This window comes from Euwallacea fornicatus, chromosome 21, assembly GCF_040115645.1.
Source record: "Euwallacea fornicatus isolate EFF26 chromosome 21, ASM4011564v1, whole genome shotgun sequence".
Classification (NCBI taxonomy): Eukaryota; Metazoa; Arthropoda; class Insecta; order Coleoptera; family Curculionidae; genus Euwallacea; species Euwallacea fornicatus.
Window position 1 is genome coordinate 1,681,907 of NC_089561.1, and position 14,184 is coordinate 1,696,090.

The 14,184-nt window shown below is 36.8% G+C and overlaps 2 protein-coding genes across 2 annotated transcripts in view; both read right to left on the reverse strand.

Moving 5' to 3' along the window:
- Positions 1–1,743: 1,743 nt before the first annotated feature.
- The window catches only part of Sur-8 (leucine-rich repeat protein shoc-2), a 35,870-nt gene continuing 23,429 nt past the window's right edge, over positions 1,744–14,184 (reverse strand). Inside the window, exon 3 of the transcript XR_010733219.1 lies at positions 1,744–1,754. The gene's annotated coding sequence lies outside the window, so the exon portion shown is untranslated. The remainder of the gene's footprint in view (positions 1,755–14,184) is intronic.
- LOC136346049 (zinc finger protein 830) lies at positions 11,767–13,265 on the reverse strand. Its single transcript, XM_066294901.1, has 5 exons — positions 12,995–13,265; positions 12,640–12,858; positions 12,245–12,471; positions 12,011–12,180; positions 11,767–11,953 (listed from the first exon to the last, which is right to left on the reverse strand). The coding sequence occupies exons 1-5, from the start codon at positions 13,101–13,103 to the stop codon at positions 11,815–11,817; spliced, it is 864 nt and encodes a 287-aa protein (XP_066150998.1). The 5' UTR covers positions 13,104–13,265; the 3' UTR covers positions 11,767–11,814.

Below are 14,184 nucleotides of genomic sequence, written 5' to 3' on the forward strand. Positions count from 1 at the left end.
TGGAAAAAGAGAATTTCTAATTAAATTCCAAATCCGACACGTTTCAGCTTTCCATGGTTTTATGCGAGTTCCTTCCTGCGTAAATTCAGCAAATTTTTACGGTCCAAGTTTGTTTGAATTAAGGGCGAGCGCCATCAGGACGGACGTGCTTGGCGCAGGAAACGTGCTTTCATTAAAATTTATAAGGGAAGGGCTTAGTACTGTGAAAATAAACACAAGGGTAGGGAATTGCTTCGAGAACTACAGGCACGTAATCGAGAAATTTACTCCCGAACTAAGTCAATTCGGATTAACCCAAAGTAGCATCCCTTCGTCGTGAGGCCAAGTTTTGTGCAATGATTCACGAAAAAATTGAGCTCTCAGTAGTCGACGTGAAGATGCTTGTGGAGTGTTGCAATGAGGAGCAAATTCCCTGATAGTTCTGAAAGAGCAATTTTGGTTGGTTCCGAGTTGACGAGGACGAGGGCTCGAGTCTCGATCCTTCTCCTAATAACAGCCGTGATTTTTCTGCATTGTCCCTCTTGGGACGCTAACGAGCCACCCAATGAGATGAAACAGCTGGAAAGAACGTAATTTCGATGACTTCTCAAATTTCTTAAATATCACCTTAATCGGATTTCTCGCCGGTAAGCCCCTGACCGTAATGAACGCATTGTGGCACTAATGCGACGGGACACCTCTACATAAATCAACACTCGTTAAAAGACACCTTCTAGAAGTGTTGTGGGAAAGATAATTGGACGCAATATGGAGCGATTCTGGCCTCCGGGACGACCGGTTTTGACCCCTCTGGACTTTCTGGCGCTTGCCCCATCATGAGAAACGTTAAAACGTAAATCAAATTTTGTGGCTTATCCTAATCTTTCCTGGACAGTAATTGGTTTTTCGATTTGCTCGACCAAAATTTACCCAAAAATCCTAAGTAATGCGATGCGTACTCTATGCGCGAACACCTCGAGTGTCTTAGAAACCTGGAAAAAACGACGCATTTTCCAATATGCATGATATGTTGCCAGATCCACACTACAATGTACGAAGGCACTCGTAACCGGCGACTTTAATGTAGTCGCGGGGTCGTAAAGTGAGCATAAACCCGCGGCCACAAAGTACGTCGTGGGCCGTCTACGATCCGTTTGCACCCCGAATGACCAATCCGAGTGGTTTAATGGTCCGAAATTACCGAGTGACCGCCGCGGAAAATGTCAACTTGTGACATAAATTATGACTACGTACGAGGAATAACGTCCGACCCCTTTTGCTTTCTTTGCTCGGTAAGGACCCCCTTTGGTGACCGCAAAAGTTCTGTCAGGAGAGTCTACGTTCCAGACTTGAAGTACAACATTGCTGGAATTGAAATGACCAACGGTCAGGTTTTTCTTAAATTTACTCGGTTACATGGTTTATGCCAGACATAATTCGCGTCGGACACGTAATTCAATTAACCCAGGATCATGTGAGGGAAGTTTATTTAGAGAGCAATTTGGATTTTATCTGATTAGATAGCAGAAGGGTCTGGCGGTATATGCCCGAAAATCCAATAATCGTAAAGGGGATTTAAGGCTGTTCAAACTGCAAGCGTCCCGCCCAAAAACGTGCGGCCATTAAAAGATAAGCCAGTTTTGGTAATGCAGTAATGGTTGATGAATCCCATCACAGCGTGGGAGCTGAATGGTTTCCGGTGAAGAACCTGCTGTTCCGTTATATACCCGATAAGAGACAAACAAACTTAATCAATTTAGAGGCAGACGAATGTGCTGGCAAATGCCTAAGTGCCATCAGGATTCAGTCCATTAACGAATTTATGCCTGGATCCGATTCAAAACAAAGCCGTCATAAATGCAAATGGCGAAATTCTCGTAGTTTATGCCATCATTTAGATTTTCATGGGGTATCTGTGAGTTTTATAGAGTCATAACTGGCATTTAACTTATACGTTTTGAATCCTAATATCACCAGACAGATGGGCCCAGCACATTGGAAAGGGAACGTGGACTTCGGTTATGCTTAAGGAGACGCGTTTGCTGAATGCTTGATCAGACAGGCATCTCCCCAAATTGGTCTCAAAGATTCGCCTTGTTATTGGCCCGAGACTAGGAGCCTTCAAATCTTTATTAGGAAAAATTCATTGGTTCTTCGAAATTTTCTCAAATACAGAGACCAATTTGAGTGGAAACAATTCCTCTGGAAAGGCATCGTAAAGCCCGCACAGAGGGTTGTCCAATCTCATAAACTTTTTAACGGGCAATACTCCTTCCTGGATGTTTTACTGCTCACTAAGGCCCGAGCGAGGTATTTGTATTTTCTTAAGTATTTTCCGCTAAATGCACACTGATTACTCGGCTGGAGTTATAGCTGGAGATAAAATTACTTGATCTGGGGGATCCAGTCTTTGCTGCAGAGATTCGCTATGGGAAACGCCGTGTTTTCCAGGCGATTAATCTGGAAAATTGAAAAAAAGCATGCTATAAAAGGTGGAATCCAAATTCGGGATAATTTCATGAGAGAAAAATCAAAATCTGCAATGTTTCACTTAAACATATCCGAGTATGTACCTATTTTCATTCACATTAACGTTTTATTTTACTATTTAATTAGATTAAAAGATACAAAAATGTACTAATGTTTTTTTCGCCTTGGGCGAAAATTTTAATCAGCGCTTCTCCACCCCCATAGAAAACAAAACTTCTCCCCTTATAAGACAGGTTTGCGTATTTTAAAGAAATTTTCTACCATACCTTTATCTTGATATTGTGGCGAACAAGCTCCTTTTTAAAGAGCAAGTATTGATTTTCTATGCGATTCGCTGAGGCGCAATCTGTGGACCTCAACGCGAACCTAAACAGCAGTTCAGCCATCTATGGACGACAGGCCGATCTCGCGATAAAAATCAATTTGAGTGTTGAAAAGGGAAATTTCCACCCCTCTGTAAGGATTAATGTCCTGGAACAAAGATGCAGTGGAAATGTATAAAGTTTAGTCTCAAAGACCTCGCATTACTTCGTTGGAAATAGTTTTAGCTTGCGAGTTTAGTTTTCAGTGTGATGCGTTTAGATGCCCAGAACTGCCAGAAAAAGTCACATCAGGAATTTTGTTCCTGCCCTCACACAAGACCTGTGGAGATTCATGAATGTTTACTCCAAATTCATGAAAAATACAAAAAATCTATTGCACGCTGGTCACCAGAAAGTTAGTGGAAAACCTCAAGGAATTGCTCAAACACGGCTTAAAATCACACGTGGAGAAGATTTGCGCAAAGCCATTGAAAAATGATAAGGAGTTTATGATCACTGCCTGATGATCTTGGATGTTAAAATAAATATTGTTGAATGATCCTTGAAATGTGTAATAAACGTTCTGAAAATCACCTTCGTAATTATTGTTTGGCAGGCAGTTAGGTGAAAAATTGCGCATTTAGCTCGCAATTTTTAGAGTTGACAATTGAATACAACTACCAAAAAAAGTAAAATTTTTCCTTTTCAGTATTTTAAAAAAAGTAGTTTCTTAAAATTAATGAATGAAAATAAAGTTCTGCCTCCAGTGGAACCAGAAGAAAAAATCTAAAAATTCAATTAGAAAAAGATGGCTGTCTCTCCAAACTATGAGAAAGGTCCTTTCCCCAGGCACATCGACCCTGTGTAAGTGAGAACTACAATAAAACCTACTTATAGTTAAATATGCATTGTCCCATTTTAAATAATAAACCACGAAAATCCTCCTGTATAATCTCTGCTGTGATGAATCTAAATTCAAGGATAAAGCTTTTGTATGAGTATCTTCCTTCTCGGAGGTTTTCTATATATCTACAATGGGAATTTTCTGGTATAATTTACGACCGTCAACAAGAGACAATATGGATTCACGTATCGCAAAGACGTAAAAAAGCCATAAAGTTCGTGTAATATATGGAAGTGATCCTTTCAAATTATCCGAAATGGTTTATGGACAATATGGATGTTATATGTGCGTGAGTGCGAAGGTTGCGTCTTTGTATTCAATAGGTATTTGCTCTAAAATTCAACTGAAACTCTAATAATATTCTAAACATGTATAATCATTATAAGTTTAAACATGAATTTTTGAAAGAGCCTAGAAAATTTTAATATTTAAGCCCAAATAATGCAATGCAACTACATGGGAAAAATGCTCAAAATACGAGTACGGGCCTGATAAAGGGAGAAGGGATTAGAGCCCATCTCAAGAGATCGTCGAAGGGCGCCTCCCTTTTCATAATGTCCTTCCTGAGGTTTGGCCAATAAACGTTTCCTTTTGCCTTAAAGTCAGCCTTTAGAGGTACCAGGGCTGCAATAAGTAAATTTTTGACGTAGAATTTTTGGGGATATTTTTAGCGTAGATCCCGTTAATATTCCTTTACTTGATAATAATACATTATTTTACTTAATAATCTGAAGATAATATGACACACAGGAGAAAACCATCAGATCTCTTTAGATTGTGAACTTTCCATGATCATCTATACCTCAAAAACTGCAAGTTTTGCGTATAGAAGCCTTTTTTGATTAGACCAATGTGGAGTTAACAAGATGATGTTAACCATAATATTTTAAACCAGATGTCCTTTGACTTCAGTGGTTTTGCCAAGCACGTACCATCTATTATCCCATTAGTAACTATATTGTGGTACCTGTAATATCTGTGATAATTGTAATTTCAATTTGAACTATCCATCTAATTACCAAAGATCTGCGATCGAATGCTTCTTATGAACAAATACTTATTTCCGTTCATCCTGTACCTTCGTTTAAAATTGGACTAAATGAAAAATTGCAGAGAGATACTTCCCAAAACTCATCAAAGTTGGACTATCTGTTTTTACCACAGTCCTTCCTGTACTATCAATACGCCACTCATAAGAAGCAAAGGATGATGAAAATTCCAATTTTTGTTCGACGTTGTTCAGATAACAAAATGTAAGCAATTTATTGGTGTGCAATGTCTGAACACAGAAATAATAAGAAAATTTTCAGATATACTCGTACATTTTTATTTTAATTGCAGGAGGGCCGAAGAGCCTTCATCCTTTCAGGACGCCTCTGGTATTATGGAGAGAAGTTGAAAATTCAAACGTTAGTTTCGTAACGTTTGAAGGAAACTATATTTAAAAGTCATAGGAGCACGTTGTCTCAAATGGACGGGAAGAATTTTTTAAATGCTCGAAAACACCTCAGAATAATGAATAGTAGCTTGATATCAGCACGTCCCTGATATTTAATAGAGAAAGTTCAATTTTTTTATTTTTTCCTGCACAGTTACCAGAGCAAAGTATACAAAATTTGTTAGTATGTGGTCTAAAATAGCCGAAAAAAGTTGTCTAAAAACTCCCAATAGCTCTCAAGATAACGGATTTGTCCTTTTGACCGTGTATAATAGTGTCCAATACACCACTAATATTAAGGGAATAAGTTGAAAATTTTATTTTTCGTTCTGCAATATTCAAGTAAGAAAATGTGCAAAATTAATCGGTATACAATACTTCATACTAAGACAATGAATTTTTTAAAAATCTCACATATTTCTATTTAATTTTAGGACAGCTTGGGAGTCTGCACCCTTTCAGGGCCCCTCTGATATTAGTAAAAAAGGTTGAAAGGTGTAACATTAGTACTACCACGTTTAAAAAATATAATGTGATAATTTCATTGGCGTACATTAGCTTTAATGACCGAGAGAATTTTTTAAAAACTTCGAATACTTAAAGAAAATTATTTTTCCTTGCTTATATACAAGGTGTTTCATAAACCTACCGAAAAACTTTCAGGGAATATAAACCTAATAAAAACAAATATTTAAATCGAATAATGTTATGTTTGAAATCGGCTCGTTTCCAAGATATACAGTGTTCAAGTTCTTGTTAATTCTTTTTTTATATTTAAAAAACTCTTTGGGATCAGGACATGGAATTAAGGACACGTTAGGAAGGGATAACTATGCATGTTCTGCAATACGCAAAATATTTCAATTTAGACCAGTGGCGTCAGTATATCGATATCGATCCTTCCTATACGCCACTGCTGTTATACAGAGGAAGTAGAAAATTAAAATTTTTATTCCACAATGTTCAGACAGGAAAATGTGCAAAATTCATTGGAGTGCAATGTCTCATAAAATGGACAAGTACTTTTACAAATTTTCTAAAAAAAAAAAAAAGCCTTGAGAGTTTTCATTGCTTCAGGGCGCCTTTGGTATTAAGAAGAAAAAGTTGAAAATTTAAATTTTAGTTCTTCAACCTTTAAAGAACAGAATGTACCATATCCATTAGCGTACGCAGCCTCAAATTACCAAAAAAATTTTTTAAAGGTCTGAGAACGTTTTTGCTTTACTTTAATATGCCTAGACAGGGTGTGTGTTTAACTCAGCCTAACCTGAACGAAACAGAATGAACAGACCTGATTACATATCCGAAATCTTGCAGATTGGCAATTCTATCCACGATGTCTCAGACTTTTAGCACATTCTCGGCTAATAATAAACACTGAATTATTGCTAAACACAGTTTTTGGCACACAACAACCGATTTTCCACAGAATGTTGTATTATTTAACTTATTATTTCATTTATTTTCACTTTATCTTGTTTGTGAATACATTTTTATACTCATTTAACGCTTCTCTTCCCGACGTGTTTCTCCAAAGTCCGGAAAACTGGTACTGAAATAACAATTTCGACACATAAAACGTCTTAAAAAGTGTGTTTTGTAACTTCCCTGATGGGCACACTTGCAACCCCTTTTTACAGCCCTCCTATTAGGGCCAAATCTCAAATAAAAATATACATAAAAGATGCAGTAAAAACATGAAGGTCCTTCGGAATGTAATGCTAAAGGACAATGAATGCAGAAGCGTGATGTAGGAATGATGAGCTAAAAAGGCTCGTTTGGCCTTAGTGGATAGGTGCGAAATGTAGGCTGATAATGTTAGTTAAAACGAGATTTTTCTGGGTTGGATTCTGGTGGATAAGGCAAAATAGAACCTCAGATTCCTATGTCTGATTCTTTGGGAAACATTAATCACAAAAATGCTCCAGACGGACACCAAATTCCATCGCATCCAGCAAATTTACGACCCTCTTCGCCCCATCTCATAAGCAAAAGTCCGTTAATATCCAAAAAGTAATTTGCCATAAAGGCTCGTCTTTGCGTAATATCTACGGAGAATGTCTCCTTAAAAATTTAATATTGCACCATGTGTACTCTCGCAATAAACCGCAAATCGCAAAGGCGAAAAGCCCATTGGACCTTGGGGGATAAAAGGCAATAAAACCAAGATAGGGAGGAAAGATGGCCGCTTTATTGAAGTGCACATTTCACCCCACGGTCTGGGGTGGATTAAATGAGGGTATGTACGATCGCATGTGCGAGGAAATGGCGGAAAGGTCAGATGGTTGATGCTGAGATCGGTAGGGGCCCAACAGATGCAAGGATCATGGGAAAGTTCGAAAAGTAAGGCAGAAGTACTGTTAGGTTTGAGTTTTGTGTTAAATGCTTATGATTTAGCATTTTTTGACGTCTAAAAGGAGTTGGAGGTAGCTGAATAAGGGTAAATATATTTACCTAATATGTTAATATTTATTTCTCCTGTAGGTTTTAAACAATTACGTAAAACACAGCGTAGCATCACTTTCCATATTTTGACGTTTTTACCGTTTATTTCAGCTTACGCTCTCTTATTTAATGTGGCGAAAACATTACTTTGGTAAGGCGATTTGTATTCACATAAAATATGTGTGAGGCGTCCAGTTTGAACGACCCTGTACATGAAATGAGCTACGCGAAACACAAATACCCTTTTCAGGGAGGCCATAGATATGAAGACGGTTGTGCAAATTATGCCAAAAATGGATGAAAAAACTCTTCCTTGAACTACATAATCATAGAAAACATTTTCACTTTTTTCAAGTTTTATACGCTCCTTTTATGATTTTATCAAAATTTCGTTAATTTCCAATTTCGTGCTGAATGGAAGCCTGTTTAAGCGAAAAATGTAGTTTTCGAACAATATGTATAAAGCGATTAAATGAGTTCCATTATATGGAAAAATCGCCATTTTCCCCCGCTGTAACAAACATATTTCAACCTTCTAAAAAGAGCGAATTTGTCAAAAGTACTAAGGCCCAGATCTTCAAACTCTTGACAACTTTGCCGGCAAGACAATTTCCATGGAAACGGCGTAATCCAGACAGAATGCTCATCCAAAGAAAACGTCAATCAAAGAACCCAGTGCATTTTTAAGCTCAGCTGTATGCCTTAATGTTAAGCTCCACCTGTAGTGAAACTCAAAATTTTGAGATATATGGCATCATATCTGTCGAAGGGCTCTAAGCCGAGTTTAAAGTTCGGACACACAAACTGGGTCTCATTACAACTTTTGATAATATAGATTTGGAGAGTGGTGCTAGCAGTTTCATGCTGATCGCATGGATAGAGGGTCATATTAAACCAGGAAAGCGGGGTACCTATGCACCAAACATCTAATTAAATTTGATTCAAATTATTCCGATAGCCGGGAAAATTCTTCACACCACTAAAAAACTTAAGCAACAGAAATGCGAGAAAAATTAATACTCAAAATAAATCTCTTTTTCAATCAAAAATGGTGCAGAATTTTGAGAAAAGGGCGCGTTCTGAGTAATATAGATGACGTTATCTACGTTTACTATCACTAATTGTTCAATTTGGTGTGCACCTAAACCCAACAAGACCGTCTTCAAGTGAGCAGGGTTTCCAAAGAAACCAACGAATAATCAGATTCCAGATCGAAATTCCGACATAAATGCATCTGTGGCATTATCAATTTTCTCTATTCTCGAGACAATTGAACTCATTTACTTTGAAAATCGGTCACTTGGAGGTCAAAATAAATGTGTGATACTTCGCATACAAAAAGTGAATAAACAGCAACATAAGTAACGTTGGTGATGACAAAATCCGCTCCAAGAGATGAAAATTGATAAGAACTGTGTCTTATCAAATTTAAGTCAACGTGGCAACTGCGCAATCCGATACAGATTGTTTTTTTGTTATGTTTATTGATAAGACGCCCCCTGTGGGGAATCTAGGTAGTATCACTTGTAAAATGGCGAGTCGTTTGCTTTGTGTCATTAGTACTTGTTCTTATGGACATCGTTTAGCAGATACATCATAAGTTTTTCTAATGAACTTTAACTAAAGTTGGAGAGGTTGTATGAACGAAATGGTGACTCTAAGATTGTGAATTCGGGGTGGTTCGATAGTGATTATCCAGTTCAGTATCTTCGCGGCCATTTTGTAGATCCGCCTCAGTTTGCCTCCACAAGACAAATTTGCGGACATGTCAACCCATTGCTACTTCATCCCCATTAACCAACACAGTTGGAGTAAGTTGGAAACCAAACTCTGGAGTGAAGGTGCCGAGTTTAATCACAGGAGCCAAATTGAATTCCTCGTAGAGATTGTCTTGCGGTATTTGGCAGTTAAGGTACCAGAGGTTGAAAACTCTATGCCAGCGCTGTCGAACCCTGCATCGTTTGAGGAGTCGTGAGCTGGTTCTAGGAAGTTAGTGACTACCCAGGTTTGGTGCCGCATCTGAAAGGCTGAGTAGTGAAGCTGAAGGAACTTTAGTGCTCAATAGTGAAAACAAAAATTCTTTTGAAACTTATACTGAAATCGTCAGTTTCATCCTCTTGAGGTCACGCTTTTGGAATAGTGGTAGCGCAAGTTTCTGAGTTCGCTATTATACTGCTTAAACGATATCCAGGAAAATCTGCTATTTGAGCTGCAAAATTTTAAAAATCATTATTTTCCTGTTAAACTCAGGCATTATTTGGTATCTATCTTGGCAACATAATTAGGCCTGTTTCTCAAGATGCCAAAGTATTTCAAGAACTGAGAGAGCTAGGGAGAGGATATTTTCAGTGGGAAATCTTAAGCTTTTGGCATACCTCAATGGAGCTTTAAGAAGAGAATACCCATAGAAACTGTGAAATAAAAATGCAGTATTCGCGAGTTTCCTGATTTCCACGGAAATTATCCTAACTCTTAGCATTGCTATTAAATGATGCGCAAATTGAATTTTCTATCTGTTTTTGATAAATCAAATTCCAGATAAAATTGTCGCCATACAGGATGTCCGGAAATAATGTTGATATATTTTGGAAAGTGATTCTTGAAATTAAAATAATAATAAAAGTTCTTATAAGAACAGTCCAAAAAATGCCTTTTAAAAGGGCTATAACTCTTTAAGCGGAGAAATCTAAATATAGTTTTTTCGCAATATTTTCGAAACTTTTTACGCTAAAATTTTGAAATTCTGTGTACTGTAATAAGTTGGAATGGGAAAATGGTTTTTTGGGTTGATAATTACAGATTTTAGTCAGCAGCGGCACATACAGGGAATGTAAATGTTGCCTTAACTTTTTTGTTTGTGTCATTTTTAAATTTTTAAAATAAAATTACAGAATCTCAGTTATTTTTGAACAAAAAAGATCCTCTCATTTCACCTCGTTAGGATAAACCGTTTTCCAAAAAGATGGGTTTTTAAGAACTGATTCACGATTACGTGCACATACAGCATTGATCTTAAAAAAAATCCATCACTTGAAAACTCTTCCATAAACGAGGAATATTTCGTGGTAACTTGGCTGAATTATATTCATAATGTTGAGTTTTTGAAGGCTTGTGGTTTTATTTTCAAATGGTGATTAATCTCCTTGAAATACACTGATTAAATCTAAATCACACATACCAGAAAATTCAGTTTACTATTTTTCTCCGTAACACTCCAATCTATCGCATCCCACCCCTTAATGGCTCTCCTCACCACTATGCCCCAACGTACTTCGTCCCTCCGCCCTCTCCCTAAGTCCCTGTTTCCACGATTCGGCAAAATTTCGAACTCCTCTCGATAAGGGCCGATCGAACGCATCCCGTCGTAAAAAGGGCTCATTGGGGTAAATCGTCCGATATCGAAAACTCTCTGTACGTCCTGTTTGCCTGATATTACCGATCGCGTCTCTATAGAGGCGCAATATTCCGTGATCAATCGATAGCCGATAAATAGCAAAGGCAGCTATCGAGGTGAAGGGCGGTACGACGTAAGCAATGTTACCTTAAATGGGTAGGTAAATAACGGGTGGTATGCATAGCGGCAAGTAAAAGCTTTGACTGCTTGTTTGTGGTTTTGGTAATTTTTAATGGTTCAAAAAACTAGGTCCTCAATAAAAACAATTGCGTAGAAATAACGAAAAAATTGAATTGAACTCTTCCTGTTTGCGGAAATTGCGAAAAAACTACGTTTTATGTAGTTAAAAGAAGTGCAAATGTCTTTTAGGAAAAGCACCCGCCATTGTCTCCGGGGTTCTCATTATTTTATTAAGAATCTGGCAATTTTCTTAATTTAAAGGAATCATTGTCGAAATTACAATTTAAAGATCGATTGTTCGCTTAAGTCGGTCGATTCAATTGGAATCAAAAGTAGGCGAACACTCTCTAGAATAACCTAGCTTCGACATCATTGAACACTACCGCATGGACTTTACCAGCAGCACCAAGCTCAAGAATATAGAAGTACTCGAGAAAGGAGAACGAGGTACATCAGATTACAATCGTTGCGGAAGGCATAAGAATTCTCTGCGACACAAGCGGTACTTTTTTGATAGCATTTCCAAGCTTATAAGTTTCCCAATTACTTAGGATGATTGGATCTTCGACTTGGGATCAAGAAAGAGCTCGCATTGACATTAAACAGTTTAAATAAAACGACTATTTTTAGGACAAAAATAACGATTTATTCCTAAAGTTATACAGTTTATACAAGCACATATTCAAAACGTTTTTTTTTGCCTCCAATCTAAAAACTCGTCGATATCCTCATCCAGTTCTTCATCATCCTCTTTTAGCTCACTCTTTTTCTGATTTAATGCCTCAATAGCAACATCCTTTTTTTTCTCCAAATCCAATACCCTACACAAAATTATTGAATTATTTTTCTTTTCAATTAAAACCAGTGAAATCACTCACTTATTAAACAATATCATCTGTTCCTCAATTTCTTCAATATGCCTCTCGTTGGTGGCTTCATCCTGATCCTCAGCTATTATCGCTTCACTCTCATTTTCAATCACTTTCATTTCTTTCAGGAACTTGTCCCATTCCACTTCCAATGGGTCCTTGTATTCTTGATTTCTAGCCTAGAAATAACCAACAATTGAGGCATAAATACTTAGTTATTACTTAGTATATTTTAGGGTTTACTTTGGCATCCATGATTGGGTCATCGAAAAATCCCTCGGGGAGAGAGTTGGAAGAACCTGGTTCCTCTGGATTTTCACTAGGTGGAATGTTTTTTGAGTTTTGCCTTATTGCTCCCAAAGGAACATTAAGTTTAATGGTACTTAATGATTGTATGGCAGTGTCCTCTGTGACTTTGCTTTGTTGTGAATTAATTGTGGTGGGCTTTGTAAGGGCATTTTTTAAAATTCCTGAAATCAACATTATCACAAAAAGGAGTCATTTTTGAGTAGTTACCAATATTGAGATTTTATCCAAAATAAAGAGTTCCTCATAAACTAGACAAAATCAAAAAACCTATTATATTCACACCATGTAAATACTGAGGTTAAAATAATACTTTCTACTCCTTTTCTTACCCTTTATTTTTTTCTCTGGAATATCTGGCAAAGGGGGCGTCAAAGGTCTCTTTAAAGGTGTTGTAAAATTGTTAGTTTTCTCTTTAAGCTTCTTAGCTAATTCAATATTTTCTTTATGTTGTTTTGCATTAATGTGCACCACCCAAACTGCCTCTGATTTAACTATAGTTTTGCATAGAATGCACGTAAGTTGTCCTAATTCGTTATATGTATGAAATTGTTAAGGGAAATGATTATGTTTAACTTATTAATAAACTTATTGATGAACTTATTGGTACAAAAAAAAAACATGTCCAAGTTAATGTTAATGGCAATATGATAAGTTTCAAAGCTGAAAAAGGATATTTTGCCAAAGGTGATTCAATTTTCTTTACTTCTTTTAAGCCCTTCTTGTAGTCTTTCATGATTTTTCGAAGCTGCTCCTGCTTCACCATTTTTTTGGCGTTTTTAAAAGTGGCCGACATGGTTGTGCAAAGACGAACGAGTAAGTGAATTGAAACTCAAGAAAGAGATTTAAATAATCCAAAACGTTAACTAGTTAAACTGAATCTAAAAACTATAATAAATAATCTGCGAAAACAAAACATTTAACATTCAAATAATGGAATTGAAATCGAACAGCTGACGATGATACCGACAATGACAATGACAATGACACCCATAATGACACAGACAATGACAATGACATTTATTTTTTCAATTGACTTAAAGAACAGGCACATAGATGACGCTTACAACAACCTATTATAAGGTTTCATTCTACCCTTAATCTCTCTCAAACCAATGAAGTAGATGACAATTTTTCGTATGAAAATATATAGCTTCGCAGTACACACAAGATGACGCGTTGATATGCTAAAGTCAAAAATTGAACAAACAATTTAGACATTTATATAAATATTTTTCATGATTTATTCATAATTCACAATACATTTCAAGTAAAACATCGAAATTGTCCGATTGGAGTTTTGATCGTGGCATATCAATGTTATATTGTATGCCTGCTGCGAAACCTAATTTCGATAAAAATCGAAGCACTCATTTTTTTATTAGAATTCTTGTAAATGCTACTGTCTTCGTGAAGAGAAAGTTTTTCGTAACATTTTTTTTAGGTAAAATAATTCACAATCTGCGCTACACTCAAAAATTTTATCTGTACAAAATCAGTGGCGTACAGGATAATTTAGCATAAACAAAAATTGGTAAAAATAAAGCTCTCCAATTTCGGCGAGAATAGTTTCCGCAGTAGGCGTACGAAACCGCTTCGATATGCCGCAGTCAAAACTCGAATCGTACAACTTCGACTTTTAGGTCCCAAAAATACCAAAGGCTAAAATTTTTGGGTCAAAAAATCGTAATTGTCCGATTCGTATTTTGACTGCGGCATATCGAAGCGGTATCGTACGTCTACTGCGGAATTCAATCTTGTTGAAATTGGAGCGCTTAACTTTCACTAATTATTTTAAGTGAAAAATAGTAATCTACGGCACTGGTTTGTCAAGAATCGAAACTGTGGTCACATATAATAAAAATTAATTCAGATTT

Bases quoted from the DNA above. Each gene is read 5' to 3' on its own strand.
- LOC136346049 (XM_066294901.1), bottom strand. From the start codon at position 13,103: ATGTCGGCCACTTTTAAAAACGCCAAAAAAATGGTGAAGCAGGAGCAG. The intron at 12,472-12,639 runs GTAAGAAAAGGA...TGTTGATTTCAG, and splicing joins TCCAGAGAAAAAAATAAAGG to GAATTTTAAAAAATGCCCTT. The intron at 11,954-12,010 runs GTGAGTGATTTC...AATTTTGTGTAG, and splicing joins CAGATGATATTGTTTAATAA to GGTATTGGATTTGGAGAAAA.